At 42.0% G+C, this 26,765-nt stretch overlaps 1 protein-coding gene across 4 annotated transcripts in view; it reads left to right on the top strand.

Moving 5' to 3' along the window:
* Positions 1-26,765, top strand: part of CRPPA (CDP-L-ribitol pyrophosphorylase A) — a 247,301-nt gene that overhangs the window by 53,583 nt on the left and 166,953 nt on the right. For all 4 annotated transcript variants that reach the window (XM_043966931.1, XM_043966930.1, XM_043966932.1 and 1 more), the window contains exons 4-5: positions 1,387-1,491; positions 10,336-10,381. In XM_043966931.1, coding sequence (XP_043822866.1) covers positions 1,387-1,491; positions 10,336-10,381 — 151 coding nt within the window. The remainder of the gene's footprint in view (positions 1-1,386; positions 1,492-10,335; positions 10,382-26,765) is intronic.

The following is a 26,765-nucleotide window of genomic DNA, read 5'->3' as shown; positions in this document are numbered from 1 at the left end:
TGGGAAGCACTGTTTGATGTTATTGTTATCACATGTACATGCCAATCGAGCATTGATTAGTGCCTGCTGTGCTGGGGTGAAAGAGAACCATGGTGGTGCTCTCAGGGAGCCCCCAGGCCAGCAGGGAGCAGTGTGAACCAGCCCTGCAGGAACAAGATCTGGGCAGATGGATGGATTGGGGAGGCACTAAGATTGAAGGGTGTCTTATAGAACATGGGCCTCTAAGAAGGAGGAGGAGATGAGGAGAGGCCAAAGCCCAGCCCCTGCCTTCAGTGAGCTCTTCTCCTAATGCTCATGCAGGTGTGCTATGAGATACGTCCAGAGATTCACGGTCTCCTCTGAGGGGGAGCCCAGGAGAGGGCGCAGGGTCAGGGGACACAGGAGCTGGTGGCAGCAGGGAAGAGGGCCATGCCAGCATGCTTCTCTATGGTACCCGACACATAGCCAGCATGGGAAAAAGGCTAGTAGGGTGCTTGTGTGACCCTGGGCAAGTCATTGCCCTCCACAGGCCCTGCCCCCTCCTCTGTGAAGTGAGGGGTTTGGCTGGATGCCTTTGGCTCTCGCCACTGAGATCCTGGTCTCCCCTAGTTACTCTACTTCCTCACCTCCATAATGGGATTGTGTAGGTCTGCCAGGCAAAGACTCGATGCTTTATAAAATGGTATATGTGGTGAGGCAGACCCTCCTTACGACAGCCCCTCTCCTCTGGCAAAGGCCCATCCAGACTCTGTCACAGGCACAGAGAACCTGGTGCACTTTGGCCAACTTTGGGATCTAGAGGCTTCTGGTTCTTCCAAGCAGAATCACGTACATTGGTGTCTTAAAGTCAGACCAAAGAGAGCTTGGCTGATGTACAAGGTAAGAATTCTCTTGTCCCCACAAAAAGTGCTAATATGGCTATCTGCTAGTACCCCTCGAGGCATTTGATAAGCACAGTTGCAAGGGGAGCTGGTGGATGGGGCCTGGAAACATGGCCTCTCAGAGAGCCTGGGGGACTGGCGCTCCTCACTTCGAGTCATCTCACTTTCTTCAGGTGTTAGGTAATGTCTTCACTCTCTGCGGCCTCAGACACACATGAGCACATGGATTTTCAAGGCCGGGGGTCACCAGCAGCCAAGGGTTCCGTGAACTTGGAGGGGGAAACATCCTCTTTTTATTTGCAGTGACCTTAGGTTTCTGTTGTAATTGTGTACATTTTATTTCACACATTTAAGAAGCTGATGCTGAGAAGAGGCCCCCAGCCCAGCCAGGGAGCCATGACATACACAAGGTCAAGAAGTGGGGTTCAGAGCTTCAGCAGGCCCTGTAGGGGTTTCCTCCACACCTCCCATTTGGAAGCTGCCAGTTACAGGTTTTCTAACCTTAAGTCATCTGTTTCCTTCACAGTGCGGTGCCCACGACATGGAGTTTGGGACGGAATGTTTGCATTTGGCACTCAAGTATTGCCACACGAAGGCCAAGCTGGTAGAAGGCACTCCAGACTTGTGGAAGGTGAGAGGGAAGCTGTCATGATGTTGTGGCAGTAGAGAGGAGGATCCCTTTAGTAAAAGGATAGAGATGGAGAAGGGACAGATCTGGTCCAACCCCTGATCTTACAATGGGTGGCGCTCAGGACTAGGGAGCTCCGGTGACTTGCTCCAAATCAGACAACTAGGAAGCACCAGGGCTAGGACCTGAACTCTGAGCCTTTGACTCCTTATTAGTGGAAGGGGAGGGGAAAGCATTTATTAAGCACTTACTGTGTGCCAAGCACTGTGTCACGTACAAGGGATACAAGTAGGAAACTAAGAGGGTACATGTTCCTGAGGAGATCCCATGCAACTGTGGGGGAATGCCCTGGTGTGAGGGGTTCATAGCCACTTCAATCCCTGGCGGATGGAAAGGTGGGCTGGTCCCAGGCTGAGTGGCAAGGCCTGAGCATTTGGGGGAGTAATGGCTCCTCCCTAGAGGAGAGTCGGGTCAAGGGTTGGGGGCGGGGTGAGCCCTGGGACACTTCCAGCAGAGGCAGCAGGAGAGGCTCAGGGGAGGGCACACAGTAGGCATCTTACAATTGCAGGGAACAGGTGGTGGGGCAGCAAGAGCTCCTTGGGGGCTGGAGAAGCCGTTGGCTTTTCTCCATGATGCTGGGTGCTGCTGCCCATTGTTGGGATGGGACCACTATTTTACATAATGGGAATGATCTAGATCAGGGATGAAGTAAGGATAACTGTTATCACCACTCTTATACAGTATTGTTCCAGAAATGTCAGCTATAAAAATACAATGAGAGAAATGGGATGAATAAGCAAAGGTACAGAGAAAAGAAAATTATTACTTTTTGCAAATTATTTCATGGTTTACTTAGAGAACTCTAGACAATCAACTAAAATATGAATTGAAGTGTTTAACAATTTCAGCAAGGTTGCAGGATATAAAATAAACCCTCACAAATCATTTGTATTTCTGCATATTACCATCAAAATCTGACAGAGATAGAGACATTTCATTTAAAATAATTATAGATAGTATAAAATCTTTGGGAGTGTACCTGCTAAGATACACAGAGGAATTACATGAACACATTTAGAAAACACTTCATAGAAATCGATATAGATCTAAATAATTAGAGAAATGTTAATTGCTCATGCGTAGGGCAAGCCAATATAATTACTTGTTATGTATAATTACTGATTCATTTCCATACCATTCACACTACCAAATTGCTTTCTAGAGCTAGAAAAAATAATAGCAAATTTCATCTGGAGAAACAAAGGTCAAGAATTTCAAGGGAATTAATGAAAACAAATACGAAGGAAGGGGCCAATAGTCATAAGTAAAAATGTTCTAAATCACTAATAATTAGATAAATGCAAATTAAAACAACTCTGATATGCTACTTCATACCCATCAGATTGGCCAAGATGACAAAAAAGGGAAAAGGAAAAATGCTGGAGAGGCTGCGGGAAAATAGGTACACTAATGCATAGTTGGTCCAACCATATTGGAAAACAATTTGCAGATATGCCCCCAAATATGTACATACCCTTTGACCTAATGATAGAACTACTAGGTTTATACCCTAAACAAATCAATGAAAGAGGAAAAGGAACCACATGCATACAAATTTACATGGAACAGTTCTTTTTGTAGTTTTGAAGTACAAGTGCTGGTTCATGAATGTGATGGAATGCTGTTTTACGTTTATTTTATTTTAATATTATTTTTAAATGCTGTTGTATTGTAATTCATGAAGAGGATGGTTTTGAAAAAAGTTGGCAAAATTTTTATGAGCTGATGCAAAATACAGTAAGTAGAACCAGGAGAATATTGTGCACACTAACAATATTGTAAAAACAATCAACTGTGAAAGCCTTTGTGACTTGGATCAGCACAATGACCTCCCACAATTTCAAGACTCATGATGAAACATGCTGCCCACCTCCTGATAGAGAACTGATGAACTCAGAGTGAAGAAAGATTTATCTTTTCATACTTTTTTTTTTGGGGGGGTGAGGTAATCTGGACATGGTTAATTCAGAACTTTGTTTTTCATGATTCTACACATTGGTAATAGAATTTATTTTTTCTTGTCTTTTCATTAGGTGGGGGAGGGGGAGAAGAAAGGGAGGATGCATTCAAAAGAAAATAAATCTGAATTAAAAAAAAACTAACCTGTGCCAATATAATAAAAATGATAATATCACCAAAATTAACTTATGCTTTTTTTGATGAATGGTATACCAATAAAATTACAAAGAGGATATTTTTATTAAGTTTGATAAAATAATAACACAATTAATTTGGAAAAATCAAAATTCTGGAGGCCAAGCCATGAGGGTGAAGTAGAGGCAGAAACTTAACTGAATTCTCCCAAGTTCCCTTCCAAACAACTTTAAAATAATGCTTCAAATCAAATTTTGGAGTGGCAGAAGTAACAAAAGATTGGATTGAATTAGTTTTCTACCCCAAGACAACTTAGGACATTGGCAAGAAAGGTCTGTCTCACTGTGATGTTGGTTAAGCCTGGAACACAATGCAGTGCACTAATCAGCAGTGGGAGTAGCTTCAAAAGCTCCTACAAAATGGTAAGGGGGTCAAATAACTGTTCAGAAGATTACAGAGGACACTTTGCCAGCTATGGGTTCAGGATATAGTTGCATTGCCCATATGCCATTCTGGGGGCACAGTCCCAGAGTGAATAGGAGGTTTCTGAGGTGCAGAGACCCTCCTTGGTCACAGTTCCTGAGTGGAGAAGAGTACTTGTGGTCGCTCACAAGGAATTGAGTAACCTGGACTTGGTTCCATGGCCAAATGGAGAAATAGCACTTGTGCTTCTAGAACAGTGGACCTGATCACAGTTCCAGGCCAGGAAGACTGCCAGAACTTGTGCCTATAGGGGAGCAAGGTAACTTCCTGGATAAACTTCTTGTGACCATAACTTTCCTTAGATCATTTCACCTTGAAAGCACTATAAAATTATAGACTCCCAGAAATAGTTTAAATAGTTTTGAAAATAATAGGATGAAAACTCTGAACCTTGGAATGGTGTCCTCTCCACCCCTGGAGTAGATCCCATCTTTAACATAAAGTTAAAAATATAGAAAGGGTGGAAATGAGGGGAAAAAAAGAACTTGACCATCAAAGGTTACTGTAATGTTGATTGTACAGGGAAGATCAAGACACAAACTCAGAAGACATGGATGTCAAAACTACAAGTAAAACCTCAAAGATGAAAGCGAATTAGGCACAAGTCCAACAAGAATACCTGGAAGATCTCAAAAAGGATTTTGAAAATCAAATAAAAGACAAAGAATTTGGAAAGGAAATGAGAATGATGCAGTAATTATGAAAAGGGAACCAATAGTTTGGTAAAAGAGGCACAAAAAACATTGAAGAAAATAACACCTTAAAAAACAGAGTTAGCCAAATGGAAAACCTATCACATAAGGCTCATTTCTTCTCTTTAAGGAGCTTCCAGTTCACTTGGATGCCAGTAGTATGGAACACATCAGTCAATAGGCATTTATTAAGAATCTACTATGTGCCAATCATCTGCTGAGGACAGATGATACAAAGAAGAGAAAAATATGGGTCTTCCCCTCAAGTAGCTTACATTCTAATGGGGTGTGATAAAATAATGGAATTTGGCAGATGCCCAGGGGTGCCCCACCTGATTGATTTAGTATTATTTGAATTGGGTGAGAATGAGAAACCGACTAAGTACCTACTTGGGGGATGATTAGATATAGGCCACACCTGGTCTGCCCTGAGTGACATGTTAGTGTACTAATGACATCACTAGGGGACCACTTAGCCATCCAGCTTTAAGGATCTCCCCTTTGGGGGAGGGAGAGATAAAGGTAAAAAGGGAAACACTCGCTCTGAGAGTTCTCTTTCTTTCTCATGAGTGGAGGAGTGTACCAGAGAGGGGCTGCACAGCTGACTCCCATTGAAACTACAGACCCCAGGTGTTGAGTGGAATTAAGGCCAGCTCTTTGAGCAGGAAGCAAGTTTGGGGCTTGAGTAAGTCTTTGCTAGAGCCAGAGAGCTTATTCATTTTCTCTTCCCTTATTCCCTTGTCCCTGGCTTTATTGACATTACCTTTGTTGTAAATTTTTTTCCTGTTAATAAAACCTGGTTTGTTTGTGGGAAAGAGGCTGTTAATTCCCTTTCTTATTAGCCTGGGAGAAATAACTAAAAAGGCAGTTTGGAAGGGAGGAAACTTTGGACCTAGAGGTCTCTCATTATTTTCTGAACCCCAATATAACAGAGAGCCACCCAATTAACTCTCCTATAACAAATTTGGCCCCTACAGGGGGATTCAACATGCATCACCTCTATACATACAAGATACTCTTCATTGTACGTCAAGTTGTGAACTAGTCCAACCATTTTGGAGAAAAAATTATAACCACACTTGGGGGTCTATACAACTGTGTATACCCTTTGACCCATCAATACCACTACTCGGTCTGTATTTCAAAGAGATAAAGATAGGGTAAAAGGACCTATTTGTACAAAAATATTTATGGTGGCTCTTTTTGTGGTGGCAAAGAATTGGAAACTGAGGGGATGCTCATCAATTGGGGAATGGTTAAACAAACTGGTATATGATTGATGGAATATTATTGTGCTATAAGAAATGACAAGCAGGTAGATTTCAGAAAAAAACTTGGGAAGACTTACATCAACTGATAAAAATTGAAGTTAGCCAGGAGAACATAGTACATAATAACAGCACTACTGTATGATGATCAAAAGTGAATGACTGTTATTCTCAACAATACAATGATCCAAGTCAGTTACAAAAGACCCACTATGAAAAATGCTCTGCATCTCCAGAGAGAAAGACCTGATAACCTCTGAATGCAGAGTGTGGCATACTTTGAAAAAAATCTTTCTTTTTGTTGTTTTGTTTCATTTTCTTTTGTAACTTGACTGATATGGAAATATGTTTTACATGACTTCATACTTATAATCAAAATAAAATTGGTTGCCTTCTAAAGAGGGGGAGGAGTGGGAAGGATGAAAGAAATTAGAACTCAGAATCTTTTAAAAATGATGGTTAGAATTTTTTGCATGTAATTAGGAAATATTTAATTAAAAAAATAAAAATAAGTAAAACCCTTTTTTTCTCTGTAAAAAACCCTCACTCTTTGTCATATGGGTTGGTTCTTGGGGAGGAGGGAGGGATATATGGTGATATAAGAAATAGAAACCATCAATAAAATTATTTAAAAAAACAAACCTTAATCTAATGGAAGGATAACACATGCATCGTTAGGCATATACATTTTACTGTATATTTAGTATAAATGAAAGGTCTTCTGAAAGGGGAGTTCCCTAGTGGAGGGGACAATGGGGAAGTCTGTTGGACTAAGATCTGATCTGATCTCCGTCTTGAAGGATGCCAGAGATGACAAGAGGCAGAGGGAAGGAGGGAGAGCCTTCCATACGTGGGAGTGACTTCCAGTACAAAGGAACAGTCAGGCGATCGAGCCTCATAGATGATGACTGACAAGGAGGCCAGTGAACCTGGATCATAGAGCATGGGGAATTGGGTAGAGTATAAGACCCAAGATCTAGGAAGAGCTTTGAACGCCCAACACAAGACTTTATATTGGATCCCGGATGTCACAGGCAATCAGCAGATTTTATTGTGTAAGGTGAGGGTGAGAGAGCCACATGAGGAGGGACTTAAAGCCGAGAAAGTATTGAATTTATTCTGATGGGAGGGAGGTAGGTGATAAGCACCTGAAGCAGAGTAGTGGAGGTATGAGAGAGGGAAGGGCACATGTATGAGAGCTGTGACTCTTTATTTAATGGCTGATCTTGGGGCCATTAACACATATGCCCACACCCACCCACCATGGAACCAGCAGATCATGTTTAGGCTAAATGTGAGAGACAGAATTTGGTTAAAAATCCCAATATATTTTATTATAACAATTAATTCATTTGATATAATATAGGCTTTTATTAGTTTTTTTCAATGGAAGTGAATGCTGTCAATGTAGGGTTTTGATATTTTCCTTATTTAAAAACCAATTATTCATTTAATTGCGGGGTGTGTGTGTGCGTGTATGTGTTGTTTCAATCGAGTCCAACTCTTCATCATTCCATTTGGCTTTTTTTCCCAGATATATTGGAAAGGTTTGTTATTTCCTTCTCCAGCTCATCTTACAGATAAGGAGGTAAACAGGGTGAGGTGACTTGCCCAGTGTCACAAAGCTAGTAAGTGTCTGAGGCTGGATTTGAACTCAGGTCCTCCTGAATCCAGGCCTGGTGCTCTATCCACTGCACCACCTAGTTGCCCCAGTGTGTGTGTGTGTGTGTGTGTGTGTGTGTGTATCTATATATACACACACATAAACATATAATATGTATTTAACATGTGTATATACACACACTAGATGTATACATATATGTCACATAAAATTTAAGATGAGGCACCTTGGTGGTGTGGTAGCCATTGTATTGGGCTTGGAGTCAGGAAGACCTGAGCTCAAATTCAGATTTGAAAACTGACTAATTGTGTGACCTTGGGCAAATTACTTAACTTGTTCCTCTCAGTTTCCTCCTCTATAAGATGGGGATAACAGTGGCACCTCCCTCCCAGGGTTGTGAGGAAAAAAATGAGTTAATATTTGTAAAGTGCTTTGCAAACCTTCCATCACTACAGAATTGCTAGATGTGTAGAATGTTGGACTAGGAGTCAGGAAGAGCTGGCTTCCAATTCTGCCGTTGAAATTCACCAGGAGTACAACTTTTGGCAAGTCACTCAACCCCTCTGAAGCCCTCTAAGATTTTAGAGGTATGGCTTCAGAGATATGTGGAAACGGATGGGTCAAAATCTGTTTTGATGGAGGGAGTTACCACTTTGACTAAATCATGGGTCCTCATTAATGTCTTCATTCATTTTGTTCATATTTCTAGGATCTTTGCCTTTGGCTGAAACAAGTAATGGCGGTTCCATTTTGAGTGCTTTTAATATTTTTTCAGACTTTTGATAGAAATTATTTTAATTAAACCAACATATGGATGTTGAAAAGGGTAATTAAAGAATCCACAAGTGCTTTTCATACAGAACTTTTAATCAAAATCAAAGAGCACTTAATCTGTGTATGGTAGGCATGTAAAAGTTTATAGGCCAGAATCTATAGAAGAAAAGCAATTTAGCTGTCTTTCTTGTTTATATCATTAATTATCTGATGTGAAAGGGGAAAATAGCCTTAGGTAAAGAAGCCAATCTCTTACTCATAAGGCTGACTTGAGCTAATGTCAAATTGAACATTAAGACTCACTTTTATAAGAGCATGCTTATAGTCAGTGCTTAGCACTATTTTGTCAAGAGCTCTTTTTACCTAGTGATAGTCCTTTTGATGATAGTCAAGTAATTTTCTTCTCAACAGTTCAGATTAAAAAAATGATTTACAACTGGCTCAGTGACTCAAAGAATGGTCATTAATAGCCCAAGGTCACCTTGGAATGAGGCTTCAAATGGAGTGCCTGAGGGGGTCTTTCTTCAACAGTTTTATTTAATATACATTTAACATACAACTCCTCCTCTCCCCCATCCATGTGTCTGTATATACTCCTCTCTTTAAGTTCTCCATCCTAATCCACTGTGTCTTCTCAATCTCCTTTGTTGAATTCTCATCCAGGTCTTGATGGTGGGTGTCCCACAAGACTCTGTCCTGGGTCCTGATCTTTTTTCCCTCTATGTTGTTTCACTTGGGGATCTCAACAGCTCCCATGGATTCACCTATTGTCCCTACACTGATGATTCTCAAACCGACATATCCAATCTATTTATCTAGAGGTTATTCTTTGTCGACTTCCCATCTTGCAACTCCAGCTGCCTATTAGACATCTGGAAATGAACGTCTTGTTGTTGTTCAGTGATATGGGCTGTGTCTAACTCTGTGATCCCATTTGGCAGACTGATTGAATTGGATCCTACCTCAGCAACTTATGGCTGAGACCTCGGTCAAGTCACTTAATTCCCAGATCCTCAGTTTCCTCATCTGTAAAATGGGGACAATAATATTACCTCCCAACGAGGGTAGTTGTGAGGATAAAGTGAGATAATATTTGTAAAGTGCTTTGTAAACCTTCAAGTGCTCTATAAATGTTAGCTGTTAGAATTGTTCCAACACCAGGATGTGTATAGCAAAGACCTTAGGAGAACTGGAACCTTCCCTGTGTACATTGGAGGTAACTATGGAGAAGTGGTAACCAAATCTTGGGCATTGTGGTAGATGGCTTGCTATGGTCCCTGCATATTTCCCATAGGCCACATTTTCAGAATGTCTGTGAACCTCAGGGTTACCAAGCTTTGTGGTCCTAGCTTGGGTGTTCATGGGAGCATTCTCTCCAGGCTGAAACACTCCTTTATGTGGGATTGACATTTAAGAAGCATTTCATTCTAATTAAGTAAACAATCTGGTGATTTTTGTGATGCTGACATTTCCCTGTCATCAGAGCTTGTTTTTGGATAACGATACCCCAAACATGGCCTTCTGAATGCCAGCTTAATGACTGTTAAACTCATTTTCCAGGGTTTGTGGAAAATATTTAGAAAAAAATTCTCTTATTAATAAACATTTTGTGACTGCTGCCATAGAAATTCTCTGAATGTCCAAAGGCTTGGAAACAGTCTTCAAACTCTTTTGCAGAATTCAGAAACATTTTTTCATGTGGATTGCCAGCAGTATTTATTATATAACAGAAACATTGACATTATCGTTGGTTTCTAACCCTTCTGGTATCAAGAATGTGCTCTAGGGCACTGTTTTCTTGGCTGTGCATTCCTTCCTGCTCTGTGAAGTCTAATGAGGTTTTTCTGTCCTTTAGGTGACCTATAGACGAGATCTGTATGCTGTGGAATCCATAATCAAAGGTATGTTTGTCCCTGTAACAGTCACTTCTCATGTTTCCGAAATGGAGGCAAGGAAGCTTCCATCTTGACTCCTCCATCTTGACTCCTAGTAACAAGTAGATGTGCCAGCTGGCAGTCCAGCTCATCTTGGTTCTTTGGAAGTCGCTGATCTCATTGGTATCTGAGAGGAACATTGTGAGCATGTTGGTTGCTCATAAATTCTGATTTTTTAGAAGGAATATTGGTACCTTTGGAAATCCTTAGAATGATGGCACATTCACAAAAGGAGAGAATGATCAAAAGAAACAAAAGAGAGACTTTTAAAATGGATTTTTCAGCTATTTCATTGATGCTTTTGCACAGTGGAATATCAGCAAACAAAGTCCTGCATAGCCTCTTGCCAATACATGAGTTATTTGGCTTCCCCTCATTGAGAGAGGGAGAGAGAGGGAGAGAGAGGGAGAGAGAGGGAGAGAGAGGGAGAGAGAGGGAGAGGGAGAGGGAGAGAGAGAGAGAGAGAGAGAGAGAGAGAGAGAGAGAGAGAGAGAGAGAAAGAAGACATGATACTGCCCTATGACAGGGCTGGACAGGGGAGAATTCAGAAATGCTCTTAAGCTCTAAACTTCTATCTGAAACTTTGTGTTTGTACTGTTTTTTTTAGGTTCAATTTTCTTTTGTTCAATCTTAATAGTATTTTATTTTTCCAGTTATATGTAAAGACAATTTCCAACATTTATTTTTATAATATTTTGAGTTCCAAATTTTTCTCCCTCCTTCCCTTCCCTCCTGCCTTCCTGAGACAGAAAGAGATCTGATATAGGTTATATATGTACAATTACATTAAACAGATTTCTTCATTAGTCAGGTTGTAAAAGAACAATCAAAACAAAAGGGGAAAGCCTTAAAACAGAACAAAAAAGGTAGAAATAGTCTGCTTCAATCTGCATTCAGAATCCACAGTTCCTTTTTCTGGATGTGGAGAACATTTTCCATCATGAGTCCTTTGGAACTGTCTTGGATCATTGTATTGCTGGGAAGAGCTGAGTCTATCACAGTTGATCATCACAGTGTTGCTGTTACTGTGTACAATGTTCTGGTTCTGTTCACTTCACTCGGCATCAGTCCACTTAAGTCTTTCCAGGTTTCTCTGAACTCCTCCTGCTCATCATTTCTTACAGCACAATAGTATTCCATTACATTCATATACCACAACTTGTTCAGCCAATCCCCAATGGATAGGCATTCCCTCCATTTCCAATTCTTTGCCATCACAAAGAGAGCTGCTATAAATATTTTTGTACATGTTAGTCCTTTTCCCTTTTTATGATCTATTTGGGATACAGACCTAGTAGTGGTATTACTGGGTCAAAGGGTATGCACATCCCCATAGCCCTTTGGGCATAGTTACAAATTGCTCTCCAGAATGTTTGGATTAGTTCACAACTCCACCAATAATGCATTAGTGTCCCAATTTTTCCACAACTTCTCCAACATTGATTATTTTCCTTTTTATCTTATTAGCCAATCAGAGTTATTTTAATTTGCATTTATCTAATCAAGAGTGATTTAGAGTAGTTTTTCATATGGCAATAGATAGTTTTGAATTGTTCATCTGAAAACTGCCTGTTCATATCCTTTGACCATTTTTCAATTGGGGAATGCTTTGTATTCTTATAAATTCAACTTAGTTCTCTATATATTTTAGAAATGTGACCTTTATCAGAAATACTGACTGTAAAAATTATTTCCCAGCTTTCTGCTTTCCTTCTAATCTGCATTTCTTCTGTTTGTACAAAACATTTTAATTTAATGTATTCAGACTTTTTACATTTCATAATATTCTCTGTCTCTTGTTTGGTTATAAATTCTTCTCTCCATAGATCTGAGAGGTAAGCGATTTCTTCCTCTCCTAATTTGCTTATCATATCACCCTTTATGTATGATCACGTACCCATTTCGACCTTATTTTGATATACAGTGAAAGATGTTGGTCTATGCCTAGTTTCTGCCATACTATCTTCCAGTTTTCTGAGAAGTTTTTGTCAAATAGTGAGTTCTTTTCCTGTTTTTACTGTTTTTGAAGTCACATAAATGATACTATTTTCTGTAATGGTATTCCTTTTCTTTACCAGTATGGCATGTTGGAAAGGACACTAGGCTCGGCTTAAGATCTGGGTTTTATTTCCTATTTCGCCACTAAATTAATGAAAGATCAGGGCAAGCCAACTTAACCTTGATAGGTCTTATTCTTTCATTGGTAGAATGGAGGAATGAATTTGAAGGGTCCTCTGCTGCCAACATTTGATGATTCTTCAATTCTGAGGGTCATGTTTTAGGAGGAACATTGATAGCTGTAGCATCATCAAAGGAGAAAACTGGAGAATCAAGGGTCTTGAGCCCTTGATACATGATTGATACATGATGACCTATAGATTTTTAGCCAAGAGAAGGAAGATTCTGGGGGAGTGAAGAAGGGATGTGATAGGCATCTTCAGGTAATCTGGAAGGTTGACTTGTGAAAGAGAGATTTGATTTTTGTTTTGATTGGCTTCAGAGGGCAAAACCAGGCATGATGGGATGCAGATTCATAGGGGCCACATGAGGTGAGATGGCAGGAAAACCTTCCCAACAATTAGAGGCCTCCCAGAGGGGGGAGTTGGCTTCCTCTCAAGGTCCTGGATGTCTCCTTGGGAGGCCCTCAGGTGAAGGCTGGATGGCCAGGAATGTCAGAGTGACAGGTGTGCTGTCAGAGGGAATCCTTTGTGGTGGGAGTTGGATCAGGTTTCCTCTGAGATCCCTTCTCACTCTCAAATCCTATGGTTCCATGATTCCTTTCCATTCATTTTTTTTCTTTTATGTCATAGTCTAACAGACACCAAGGAGGATGACATCAGTCAGTTAACAAGTATTACAAAAGCAATGCCTATGTATCTAGCGTTGTTCTAGGTGCTCAGGGTGGGGTGAGGTTCAAAAGAAACATGTTCCTACCTGGAGATTCTCCCATCCAGGCCATAAAAATGCCACTTGAGGAGGAATCTTATTCAACATCCCCACTTCAGTGTACATTTTGGACTTTGGAGAAAATGAAGGCTATTTTTTTTAAACGAATGAATTACCCTTTCAAGGTTGGGGAAGGAGTTGTCACCTACAAAGTCTAAGAGATATTTATTTGGTTCCTTCTGTCTAGTCTCCTAACTTCCACCTTTAATAAAGTCAACTCATGGGGGATGGCTGAAGGATAGGTGAGTGAAGGAGAAATGATGCAATAAGTCACAATCAGGGCTCAGTATCGATTTCCATCCATATCCAAACTGTACTCCTGGTCACTGGGCCATTGCCCTCACCCTCTTTCTCTAGCACCTTGGACAGAGCTGGGGCACTGTGGGGGCCTGGCCCTATATACCTGGGATTCTTTCATGACACTCCCCCATATCTCCACACCATGCTGTCTATACTCTGGCCATTTGTGGAAATTTATTTTGATTTGGGGACCCTACCTTTGGGCTGAGATTGGAAAGCCTTAGGCCCTCAGGGTCTCTTCTGCATGGGAGGGGCTGGTGCCCCTTCCCCTCTGCTTCAGCTGAGCCAGAAAGATGGGCTGTGCAAGATGCTGGGTCAGACAACTGGGGGGAAGAAGCCCCAAGCTCCCTCTGAGCTGAGCGGAGCTATCTGAAAGATCCCAGATAGCCTGTGCTGAGGCACGGGATGCTCAAGCACACCGCCCCCCCACCAGCTGCAGCCCTGACTGGCAGATTAGCTTGGTCTGTGGGGGTGCAGGAAGCCCTGAGATTTGAGTGGAGAAAAGAAAAGATATATAGACCTGGGAGTTAGACTCAGGGGGTTCAGACGGACGAGATGAGGCAGAGGTCAAATGGTGGCTGATGAGATTAGAAGGGTTGGAGCAGGGCAGACTAGAGATGGGGCTACAAGGACGCAGGAGAAGATGAGAAGGACTAGGAGCAGGGAAAAGAGAGGCCGAAGGGCAGGCTGACGGAGCAAACAGACAGAAGGTTGGTGAGAGAGAAACACAGGGGTCCAGCAGTGGCAGTAAGGAGAGGAAAGTTAGAAGCAGGGGGATTTACAAAGTGAAAGGGGCTCGGAGTTAGAATAAAGTACCTGAGTGCCCTAAGGCAAGCAGCGGCTAAGGCCCTTATTGTATTAAAAAAGTTCAAAGTGCGGCAGGTGGGAAAGAGAAGCACCACAGTGCAGTCAGGTTGTACATTTTATTTCCCTGTATTCCTAATTTTAAATAGTATCTCATAAATAAACTCTGCTTTGATTATTTAGTTAAGAGGCTTCTTAATATTTTGCTTATCAATTTGGGAGTGGAGCAGTGTAGTGGAACTTTATCAATGGCCCACATTAAATTAACAGCAGTCAGATAGCCAACAGTCAACAGTCCCAGAATTAGTACCCCAATCAAATTAGTCTGCCCAAATTAGGCTTAGTCATAAAAAAATATTTCCACACATTGTTAAGTTTTCCAGAATCTGGTTGTCCTGTATAACCACGCTTCTCCTCCCCTGTGTATTTTAGCTCCCCTTTCTGCATATTCTTATCCCATTAGAATGGAAGCTCTAGGAAGGCAGGGACTGTCTTGCTTGCTTTTCTTCATATCTCTTCATATCCTCACTTAGTGTAGTGCCTGGCACAAAGTAAGTGCTTATTTAATGTTCCTTTTCTCTCTTTCCATCCTGTCTCCTCTTCTCCTTTTTTCCCTCTTCTCCTTTATGTGTTGTCTTTCCCCATTGGAATGGTAGTTCCTTGAAGTCAGAGACTTTTAATTTCCTGTATTTGAACCCCTCACTGATTCATTATTGTGCTTACCCTGGATGTTTGGCTAGGAAGTAACGTGAATTTTCACCAAGTTGAAACAAGGTTCTGGAGCTCCACTACAAGTATTTCATGGCATGACAGAGCTCTAGGAAGCTGTCAGTTGGCTTGACATTTAGGGGCCTGAGGTCCATTCTAATGTTAGGAAACACACTCTTGTATTTAACCTTTCCTTGGAGTTCACTACTAAATTTTTTCTCCATCAAGTATATTGAGTTTCAAACCACCAAAGAGCTATAATTTGTGTGTCTCTCTCTGTGTGTAAACAGATCATCCATAGTATATAAATCAAAATGTTGACATATATTTACATGTTGGCCTGGTGATGTGGACTGCAGACATTACCCATGAGGCCTTGACTAAACAAAGACGTGGTTGGTTAAATTCTTAGCAGGAGGATATGTAAAACTCATTTTGAACCTTCCTGCTCTGATTTGAATATCTCTGGAAAGCAGGTTATCTGTGTTAGCTTCACTGCCCATGTTAGCAGGGTGATCACCATGGGTGGAAATTTCCCTGTGCTTTCCTACAGCCATAGGTACAACTGGAGATCATTTTCTGGGGAGAAGCTTGTCCTCATACTAGTTTCAGATTCCAGTGTGCCCTTTGGTACTTGGAGAAAGTTATTCCTCTTGTCAGTTAGCAGGAGCTGACTGAGATCAGCGAGCCCCCGACATACCTTCCGCACTCCCCAGGGTCGGCATGCTGGGCATTTCCCTCTGCGATATTCACTTGGCAGCATCAGGAGACACCAGCCTTGCTGGTCCTCTTCAGCCTGACAGTGCGAAGCCCTGCCAACCTCTGCTGAACAGACCCTCTCCCCTCTCCCCCCCCCACCCCGCTGTCAGCATAGTAGAACTAGCCAATGGGCACTCTGCCAGATGCTGCCAGGGAGGAACTTGAATGGAGGGCACTGAGGAGGCCAGGAATTTCTTAATAAACATAAAAATGCATCAGGGCACATAACAAGAAATAACTGGGAGGTTTCAAGGTATATGTTCCCAGTTCCATGGGTCTGTTTGGCTTGGCCTCAGAAGGCAGAATTGGAATGAGGGGGATGGAGTGGAACACACTCCAGAACATTAGGGCTGGGGGTTCTGCTAGGACAGTGTTCTTGAAATGAGAACTTTGCCCAAGGGGAATGGGCTGCAGAGGGGGCTGCGTCCTGCTGCTGGTGGTCTCCAAATAGAGGCAGGATAACCCAACTAGCCAACAATAGCTACCATTTAGATGCCTCCTGGATCTGCCCTGCCTTCTATCAGCCCCTCCACCCTTCTCTTTTTCCTTTCCCCTCTTATTTCCCTATGGGGTAAGATAATTTTCTATGCCTGACTGGTGTGTACATTATTCCCTCTTTGAGCCAGATCAGATGAGAGTAAGATTGAAACAATGCTCCCCCTTCCCTTCTTTCCCTCTATTGTAGAAGGTCTTTTGTGCCTCTTCATGTGATGTGATTTACCCCATTCTGCTTCCCCTTTTCTCTTCTTCCAGTATAGTCCTTTTTCTCATCCCTTAAGTTGTTTTTTGTTTGTTTGTTTGTTTTGTTTTGTTTTGTGGGGCAATGGGGGTTAAGTGACTTGCCCAGGGTCACACAGCTAGTAAATGTCAAGTGTCTGAGGCCGGATTTGAACTCAGGTCCTCCTGACTCCAGGGCCAGTGCTTTATCCACTGTGCCACCTAGCTGCCCCCTTAAGTTGTTTTTTTATATCATCACATCAAAATCAACTTATACACACACCCTCTGTCTATGTGTACTTCTATCTGTCTTAATACAGATACAGTTCTCAAGAGTTACAAGTATCTTCTTCCCATGTAGGGATGTAAATGTTTTAACCTTATTGAATAACATGTTTTGTTCCCCAACCTTTTTTACCTTTTTATGCTTCTTGTATTTGAAGATTAAATATTCGGTTCATTTCTGGACTTTTCATTATGACAGTTTTAAAGACCCCTATTTTGTTGAATGCCCCTCTTTTCTCCTGAAAGCCTATGTTTAATTTTGCTGGGTAGTACATTCTTGGTTGTAATCCAAGCTCCTTTGTCCTTCAAAATATCATATTCCAAGCCCTCCAATCCTTTAATGTCGAAGCTGCCAGTTCCTGTGTAATCCTGATTGTTGCTCCTTGATATTTAAGTTGTTTCTTTCTGATTTCTTGCAGTATCTTGTTCTTCACTTGATAATTCTGTAATTTGGTTACAAAATACTTTGGAGTTTTCCTTTTGGGATCTCTTTCAAGAGGTGATCAGTGGATTCTTTCAATGACTATTTTTTTCCCTCTGGTTCTAAGACAATTGGTGCAATTCTCTTTGATAATGTTGTGAAGTATGCTCTCCAGGCTCTTTTTTTCTTTTCTTTTCTTTTTTCTTTTTAATCATGGCCCTCAGGTAGTCCAATAATTCTTAAATTCTGGATCTATTTTCCAGGCCTCTTGTTTTGCTGAAGACGTATTTTATATTTTCTCCTACTTTTTACATTCTTTTGATTCTGTTTTACTGCTTCCTGATGTCTCATTTAGTCATTAGCTTCCATCTGCTCAATTCTAATTCTTAAGGAATTATTTTCCCCAATCAGCTTTGGCACCTCCAAGATGGCTTTTTGGTCTTGAGACCAATTCCTCTTCCCCTTTGAGGCTTCAGATGTAGGCATTTTGACACTGTTGTCATCTTCTGAGACTGTGGTTTGGTCTTCCTTGTTGCCATAGTGGTTTTTGATGGTGAAGGTTCTTTTTTGTTTCTTATTCATATCTTAGCCTATTTTATGCCTTTTAAAGTTGAGCACTGCTTCTGGGGTATGGGAGCACTGCTCCAAACTTCTTTTGCTGGGGGCCACGGGACTGATCACTAGCTTTCTGCTCTGAGGCCTCAGTAGCTTGCAGCTTACTCATTGCCCTGGGGTGGCACAGCCTAGTCATGTTTCTTGTATAGTGGATACCCCAGCTGGCAGATTGCCTTCTGTGTTGAAACTGGGTGCCTCACAACTGGCCTGCTGTGTCACTAGCCTGCAGAGCTAGGACCAGGGGTCCTCAGGTGCTGATCTGTGCTGGGACTCAAAGCTTTCTGCTGGCTTGCCCAGACTTTGTCTGTGCTGAGCTGTGGTCTCCCATTATCTAGGTGAGACAGACCTTTCCTGAAGTCCTTCTAAGTGATCTTAAGCCAGAAGATTGTTTCACTCCATGTTTTTGTAGGTTCTGTAGCTCCTGAATCCATTTAGAGTCTTAATTTAATGTTGTTTCTGAGGGAAATTTGGGAGAGCTCAGGCAACTTCTTGGCTTCTGTCTGCCATCTTGGCTCCCCCCGCTAACATCTAAATGGTACTTCCATTGTGCTGGGCACTATGCCAAGCACATTACAATTATCTTCCTATTTGGTTCTCACAACAGCTCTGATAGATGGGCAAACTGAGGCAAACAGGTGAAGTGACTTGCCCAGCTAAGAAGTGATAACAGCCTCTTATCATGGATGCTGTAGAGGGCCTCCTGTTCAGGTACAGGGAGAGAAGTAGGTAGGGCGTTGGTGGCTGGATAGTAGATTGGTTAAGCACGTACTGTGGGAACATCTCGAGAGCATGGGTTATTCTTTCCCTTTCTCTGTATTCTTGGTATCTAGTGCAGTGCCTAGCCTATAGTAGGCATTTAATAATTGCTCATTGTCTGATTATGTGGCAGGCACAGATACATGGCTTGTCTATCTGGCCTCAGAGTTCCCTTTGGGCATCAGGATTCTGTGACCTGCTTTTCCTTCTGCTAATCTAGCACATATTTCTAAATTCTATAGCCTAGCAACATGTGAGAGCAAAGGGAATGTTGGCAATTATTCAGCAGCATTTATTTGATGCTGAATTCATGTTGTGTTTGCATTTGCAGTACCTGCCATGGTGCCTGGCATACATATGGTGCCTAATAAAATCTTGGAGGTTGATGAAGATGTTCCTGATCTCAGGTGTAAATGTGCCTTTTGGTTCCTGCCCAAAGAGCATGGCTGCAGGCTTTTGGATTCTTTTATTCTCTTCTCTGGCACCCTTTATTGAAATGCTGGGATCCTCAAAATGCTGACTTGAGGCCCCGGAGGACTTCCATTTTGAGGGGTTTAGCCCATAGCTCCTCCAAACTCCCCACTGCTGCCCACTTGGAGCACTTGAGCATCCTCAGCTGGTTCGGTGAGGAGCAAATGCTACCCTGTTTTAGGCATGGCTGTTCTCATAGGCCCGGAGGCTTTGTCCTGGGCATCTTTTTCTTTTTCAAAAATTCTTCTGCCTTTGAGGATGAGAGCGCTCCTCCTCTCCATGGAGCCCCCCTGATGTCTCCAAACATGAACTTTCTCCCCTCCCCCTCCCCTGCCCCTTCCCTTAATTTACTCAGTATAAGCTCTCATTGGTCTGGCACTACTAGCAATCAATCAGCAGCCATTTTTAACATTAATTTTAAATGAACAAAATTCAGTTTTCTCTCGCTCCAGTTCATTGAGGGGAAATAAAAGAAAAAACAAAACTTCTGCAAGAAACGGACAGAATCACATGAAATAAAACTCTCATTGTTTTTGTTCGAAACTCCCGTCTCATCTACACCTGAGCTCATTCATCCCTTCACTGTCTGCAGGACTTTGATCATGGGGCCTCTTGACCTGTGCTTGGTCATTGCCTTGTTGCAACCAACACTCCCCCCCCCCCCACTAGCTTTCCGCTGATATTGGTTTGTATTGTCTCTGTCTTATATGCATGATTTTTTGCATAGTGTCTCCTCCATAAGACTCAGAACTCAACTCAGTTTAAGAAATTGGATATTAACATTGTTTTTATAAGTAATTGGGAAATGTTTAATGGGTTTAAAAAAAAAAGACTTGGAGCTCCATTAGAGCTGGTCCCAAGTCCCCATCCCTCCCCCTTTTGCATCTCCAATGCTTAGCACAGTGAGTAACACATAGTAAGCACTTAGTAAATGCTGGTTAGCTGACTGACTGATAGAGTGAAGAGCAGTAAACCAGTCTCACTGGATCATCCCGGGTAAGGAGTCAGAAGCCTAGAAAGTTCAGACCTGGGGTTTGGCTGTACCATTGCCCCTTCATGAGATTAGAGGCTGCCTTAGCTAACTCAACGTTATGTTTTTTTCAGCAGCTAACTGCCCTTTACGTATTCTGAATGCCTAAGAAGTAGTGACTGTTTTCTGGGAAATAGTCTGCCCCTGTCTCCCTTATTCATACGGTTGCTATCTGTGCTGAAACCATCTACTTTGTCACAGGGGAGTAATTCATAGCATTAGAAATGAAAATTTTATGTGTCAAAGTTTGTTCAAGAATATTCTTTTTTTTTCCTTTTTTTTTTTTTTTAAGTGAGGCATTTGGGGTTAAGTGACTTGCCCAGGGTCACACAGCTAGTGTCAAGTGTCTAAGGCCGGATTTGAACCCAGGTACTCCGGACTCCAGGGCCGGCGCTCCATCCACTGCGCCACCTAGCTGCCCCTCAAGAATATTCTTAATGAAATTCCCCCTTTCTATCAGGGCATTCATGGTTTTCTCCCCTCTCCCCCTCTTCATTCTGAGTTTTTACCTGAATGAGATTCCAAGCGCAGGCATTTCTCTGTGAAAAGTGTTAATAAGTTGGCGGCAGTAAGCTAAAATGCTGGATCTGGAGTTTGACTTGATAAGTTTGTAAACAGCCACTTAACAAAGAGGTATTGTCCTTTTTTTGAACAAACTTGTCGAGCCCACCCAGGCCCGCTGTGCATGCTCAGACCTACCTCCACTCCAAAAGTGCTTGCAGATGCCAGCCGTAACATACTTTAACTAGATTTACATAAGCAATTCAAACAGTCCCAAACCACACTTAATTTAATATGCTGACCATATCTTGGCATAAGGATCAATATTCAGCTTTTTTATTATAAGAAGAAAAATCCTTATGAAAATTTTAAAAAGGTTTGTCTTTGTTTTCTTATACCCTCATGCCTCCATCCTGTAGAGGGAATGCATTTGGCAACTCACTGAATAGTCTTTTACAGCTTTCTTCTATTCTTTCTTGATTATAGCTTTAGAAAACTCAATGATTTGAAGCAATAAAGGAGATTAATGGGCCCTTGTTTCACATATTTCATGAAAATATGGAAGGTGGAATGCTTTAAAGGATTCCATTTTGATTAGCCAGACGCACATCATTGTTCATGGCTGAGAAAAGGGTCTTCGTCTTTGTCTCCTCATTAATGGTTTCCATTTATTGGATCTTTACAGGCTCTATTGCTGGTAATTTCATTTTGCCAAAATAGAAAGGCAGGGGATTTAGAAGTTTAAATTAACATTCAGAAAATCCTTTTATTATTATTGTTGTTGTTGTTAATAAAACATAGAGATACCTTTCCCTTTTAGGCTTTCTAGATTGGTTTTATGTTCCAATGCTTTTTAAAGGTGAAACAGTGGTATTGTTTTCCAGATTTTTTAAAAGTCATGCTGGTATTTCCACATTTGGTAGGCTTCCTTCATGCGTGACCAGGGTAGCTCAATTTGCTTCTGGATTTTTAGCCTTTATTGAAGGAGGCAAATCCAATCACATGTGAATAAAATTGGTTCTGCATTGTTGGGGCTAGGCACATTTAATAGATTAGAGTGTGCTGCCTTCATGCATATGAAGAAAATAATGCTGTTATTTCTTGGGTCATTTCAAACCATTTTTTTTTATTTAAAAAAAAATGAAAGGGGCAGCTAGGTGGCTCAGTGGATAGAGCTAGGTGGTACAGTGGATTCAGGAGGACCTGAGTTCAAATCCAGCCTAAAACACTTAACAATTACTAGCTGTATGACCCTAGGCAAGTCACTTAACCCCAATTGCCTCACCAATAAAAATAAAAAAAAAAACCCAAAACCAAAACCAAAACAAAATGACTGAATCAGGTAGAAAAATGAAGGCTTCTGGAAATACTGCTGTCTGGGTTTCTGGGTTCTCCTGAACATCCGCACTGTTCATGTGTCTGCAGTTCTGTGGTGGGTTCTGACCTTTGGGCCTCGGCACTTAGCTGGTGCCATCCTTCCCCAGGCATTTCCATTACTTACACTGGATACTGATGATGTAAAGTGACACCAACGATTTACACAGGGGCCTTAATTTTGGTCATTTCCTGACTTTGGTCTCCCTGGCCTCCTTATTCTGTTTTTCACATTCTATTAGCATAACTTATTTGTGCACAATACAGTGTTTGTTCTTTGCCCCTTTGATGATAGTGCTGTCGAGTGTGTTCTGTGAGCCTGTAACACAGTGGAAGGACATTTGCGTCAGGCTTTAATTAGCTGGGCCAGGAGGGAGGCACTGGGATTTAGTAGCACTTTGATTAATTTGGATCCTTCTTTTAAGCTGCTCATACCAAAGAGAAATATGTGGCTGAAGTCTAGAAGCAATCTGTTTCACCTTTGTCGCTGGAGCCAGCCTGGTATTGTACTGGGAAAAACAAAAACAAAATGATTGGGGGTTTGGAGAGACCTGGGTTTGCCTTCCTGCTCTGACATCTAATAGTTGCGTGCGTGCGTGCGTGCGTGCGTGTGTGTGTGTGTGTGTGTGTGTGTGTGTGTGTGTGTGTGAATCTGGTGTACTTGTTTACTGGCATCTTCCATCCGTCATTGATATGTGAGCTCCTGGAGGATGGGGCTGCTTTTGGTCTTTGGCCTTCTCTTTGTATTCTCAGGGCTCAGCCCTGGCAAATATTAATTGTTTCACATGGGCTTAGTGACTGATTGGGCCGCCAAGCCAAAGTGCCGGTCTTCCTTTGAGCCATCATTTCTTCAGCTTTAAAGTAGGGGTAATACTTGAATATCACCACAGGACTGTGGTCCTGGGAAAAGGAAACTAATGTTATTACTGAATGTTTTGTAGGTATGGCTTCTTATTCCAGAGCAAGTCCAGTTGATGCATGTTAGTAGCTACAAAGTTTCCCAAACAGCAAGAGATGAAGTGCTTGCAGCTAATACTCGATAACCCTTAATCCAGCAGCTACTCCAAACTTTAATGTAGGTAAGAAAAATAAAAACACGCCACTTATGCTCAGTTAGAGAATGTGACTTGTAAATATCTCGATAAGTCATTTTAGTAACTTGCTTTTCTCAGACTCTTGTTCCACTTTCGTGAAAGAGAGAGACAGACGCAGAGAGACAGACAGACAGACACACACACACACACAAAGACAGACAGAGACAGAGAGAGAGACTGAGGGACAGAGACAGAAAAATATAGACACATAAAGAGAGAGAGATATACCAACCCAGAGATTAAACAGAGAGACATAAAGGGAAAGGGGAAAGAAAGGGGGGGGCAGGGCGGGAGGGAGAGGCAGGCAGGCAGAGAGAGAGAGGAAAGAGAGATGATCACACACTATGAAAGGTTAGACAGAAAGTAAAGCATTATAAATTTGGAAAACAGTAATATTGGGACAGGTACAAACTTGTGTGGGAGACAAGGTGGCACATATCTGTCTGCTTTTTGCTCTGAATTTCTGAGTACAGGAAAGCTCGTCCTGTATACAGTGACTCATTTAAAAAATGTAGTTAAGATCTGATTGTAGAAAACATCCTCAAAGAATCTGCCTGAGTCCCAGTGCCCTTGGGGCAAGAATGCTGGAACCTTCTAGTTGAAACATGCAGATTCCAGGATCTCTCTACTGTCTCCATTAGACCTTCTGACCCTTGATTCCCAGGACAGGAAGCACAAACATCCATTTTTTCCCCACAAATCTGAAATGGACCGTCTTTGTGTGGCTGCCTGGCAGCTGCCACTTCTTGGTCTCTTTTCCCTCCTTCACTGTCTGCTTTTTTTCTTCCCCAGATTGTGTTCTCTTTCAAAATACTCAGGACATATTGGGTTTCTTTGCATGCCCCTAAGATCAAAAATGGTGCCTCTAGTAGCTTTTTCTTCTCATCTCCTTAATGTCAAGTTTAGGTGTATGTTGTTAGGTAGAAAATTAGCCCTGGCTTTAAGATTGGCTCAGACGTATATTATTCAGCTGAAAATGCTCCAGAACTCTTCAAGGGGAAGAAAGAAAATATTTTTCACACATTGCAAAGATTAGACCTTGGAGCATCTGATTGGAAAGGACTGAAGTTAGACTTTGATGATTGTTTCTTGCTCAACTAAGAATAGAGAAATTTTAGCTTGGGAAGTCAGCACATTGGGCAATAAAACATGATGGAAGATTCTCATGTTAAGAGAGGTTTGGGAGGAAATTGAAGACAGATTTCTGGAGTGTTGGCCCACTGCTTTATAGAGAGCTCAGTGGCAATGTTTATCTCCTTGTGTCTCCATGGTCAGTGAGTCTTTTATAGCTAGTGCAAGCATCATCCTGGTCACTCATGAGCCCCCCTGGACTCTCAAATGTGCAAAGCTGGACTTTACTTGCTCTGGACTGAAATGCTCTTGAACTGTGCCAGGCTAGAGGAGAAGCTTGTAGAGTGGGCGTCTTATCCATATTATGGCTCTGTTAAGGTGGTGCTAAGAGCAGCCATGACCTTTGCTTCCCAATCCTTGAAGGAACAAAAGTCATGTGTGTGCTCTGAAAGATCCAGCCAATATTCCAGACCCCGGGATAAGAGTCTCTCCCAGAGCCAACTTCCTGGACTTGAAGATTCTTCATACCTCTCATGTCCTCTACTGAGAGCAAGGCTGGAATTCTCCCATGGCATTATGGCTGCTGGTTTGGGTGTTGGAGCTGATGAGGGATCAGCTTTGTAGATCTCCCTGCCTGTGTGAGTGATGGTCTCAGAGCCCAGATAAGACAGGCCTTCATCTGGACACTCGACTGAAACTGGAGACAGCTTCAAAGGAGGTGACAGATGCAGACCTTTCACAGCCCAACTATGGGGCAGGGAATTCTTCGGTGTGGAGAGCATGGCTGGAATGGTTATGCCTACTGCTGCCCTCTGCTTCAAGAGCAAAGAAGCCAAATGGCTGGGGACGCCTGGGCTTCCTGCACACCCCTCCTTCCCACCATCCATATGCAGAGGGTGCAGAGATGTTGGCAGCACCCTGGGGATGGCCAAAAGCCTACCTTTGCTTTCCAGATTATGTGAAGATGGTCTTCCCCTTTGACAAACCTTCCTTTTGTGTTTAGTTACAAAATTGCTTCAATGAATGGACAAGCCTCTATTAATTGGACTATTTTGGGGGTTTCCTTTTTAAAGCCTGTTAGCTCCTTGACAGCCAAATTTCTCTACCATCTAGTGCAGGAGTCTCTGTATGTAGCTGACATATTATACTAAGAGTGAGGATGAGGGTGTGAAGGAGGTGGGGATTCTCAGTCATGACATATGGAGAATCAGAGATTAGTGGAAAGAAACCTCAATGGGGCAGATTGGAAGCCAGCAGACTGTAGGATCTCAGACCTAGAGCTGGAGGGGACCTCAGACCATTGCTCCCCCCCTTTTACAGTCGAGATCTGGACTCCTGGGAGTGTAAGAGACTTGTTCAAGGTCACCGTGTGTGTGTGTGTGTGTGTGTGTGTGTGTGTGTGTGTGTGTGTGAGCATCATAGGCAGGATTTGAACCCAGGTTCTTTCATACCAGAGCCACGTTCAAGTCCCAGCTCTTTCACACACACATACAATTTTATTACTTCTGGTGACATGAAGAGACCTGGAGTTTGTCATGGGTACAGATCTCCCGGGCACATTTTTCAGCCCATAGGGAATGGCTGAATGCTAATCCTCTGCAAAGACAAAGCATGAGTTAGGGTGGTCCAGGGTGGAAGGAGAAGTAGAGAGTGGATAATACAATTCTGGGAATGTTAGGAGATTGGGGAAGGGACATTTTAACTCAATTTGGAATGGAATTTTAGAAACAAGGGCATGGTGCTGAACAGATCATTTCCATTTTCTTGCCTAAGGAGAACGTTCTTTCCCATAAGAACACATTTCTCCATGTTTTTTTATTTTTCAGGTTAATAATACCTGTCCATCCATAGGCCTTTGCAGTAATGTCAAGTTCTCCAGAGGCATGGCCAAACATGACAGGCCAGTGGTCCTGACTCTCCAGCATGTGCCATCCCAAGTCACTGTACAGTAATCTTGGGGATATAAAGAGAAAAATGAAATGAATGCATAGAACAAATAGACCAATGTGAGGTTACATATTCAAGTTCAGACAGTGTTATGCCTTACAAAGTGGTAGTGAGATTCTAGTCAATCATGAGCTCAGTTAGGCCCCTATGCCTCCACTTTCTGACCCACTGCTGATTCTCCGTGTGATCCTGGACTGGTCACTTAATTGCTTCGTGCTTGAGTTGCCTTGTCAATTATTATTGTCTTGTCAATGTATATTTTCCTTCATAAAGGAGGGATAATAGTGGCATCCCACTACTCACCCCTTGGAAATTCTGCGAAGATTAATAAGAATTTAAAACAATATGTAAGCTCTTTGATAGCTTCAAGCTATTAAGGTATAATAATGCAATGTATTATTATTGCCCATTTTTTGTTAAGTTTCAAGAAATTCCTAAGGATTTTTCTCATTCCTTTAAAAATGAATCACAGATTTTTCTATAATGCTCTGAGTTTCTGTTGACCCCAGTCTATGTGGAAAGGTACTTGTTGACATGAATCAAGGTGAGAGG

This window comes from Dromiciops gliroides, chromosome 5, assembly GCF_019393635.1.
Source record: "Dromiciops gliroides isolate mDroGli1 chromosome 5, mDroGli1.pri, whole genome shotgun sequence".
NCBI classification, from domain to species: Eukaryota; Metazoa; Chordata; class Mammalia; order Microbiotheria; family Microbiotheriidae; genus Dromiciops; species Dromiciops gliroides.
This window is presented reverse-complemented; position numbering and strand designations above follow the sequence as displayed.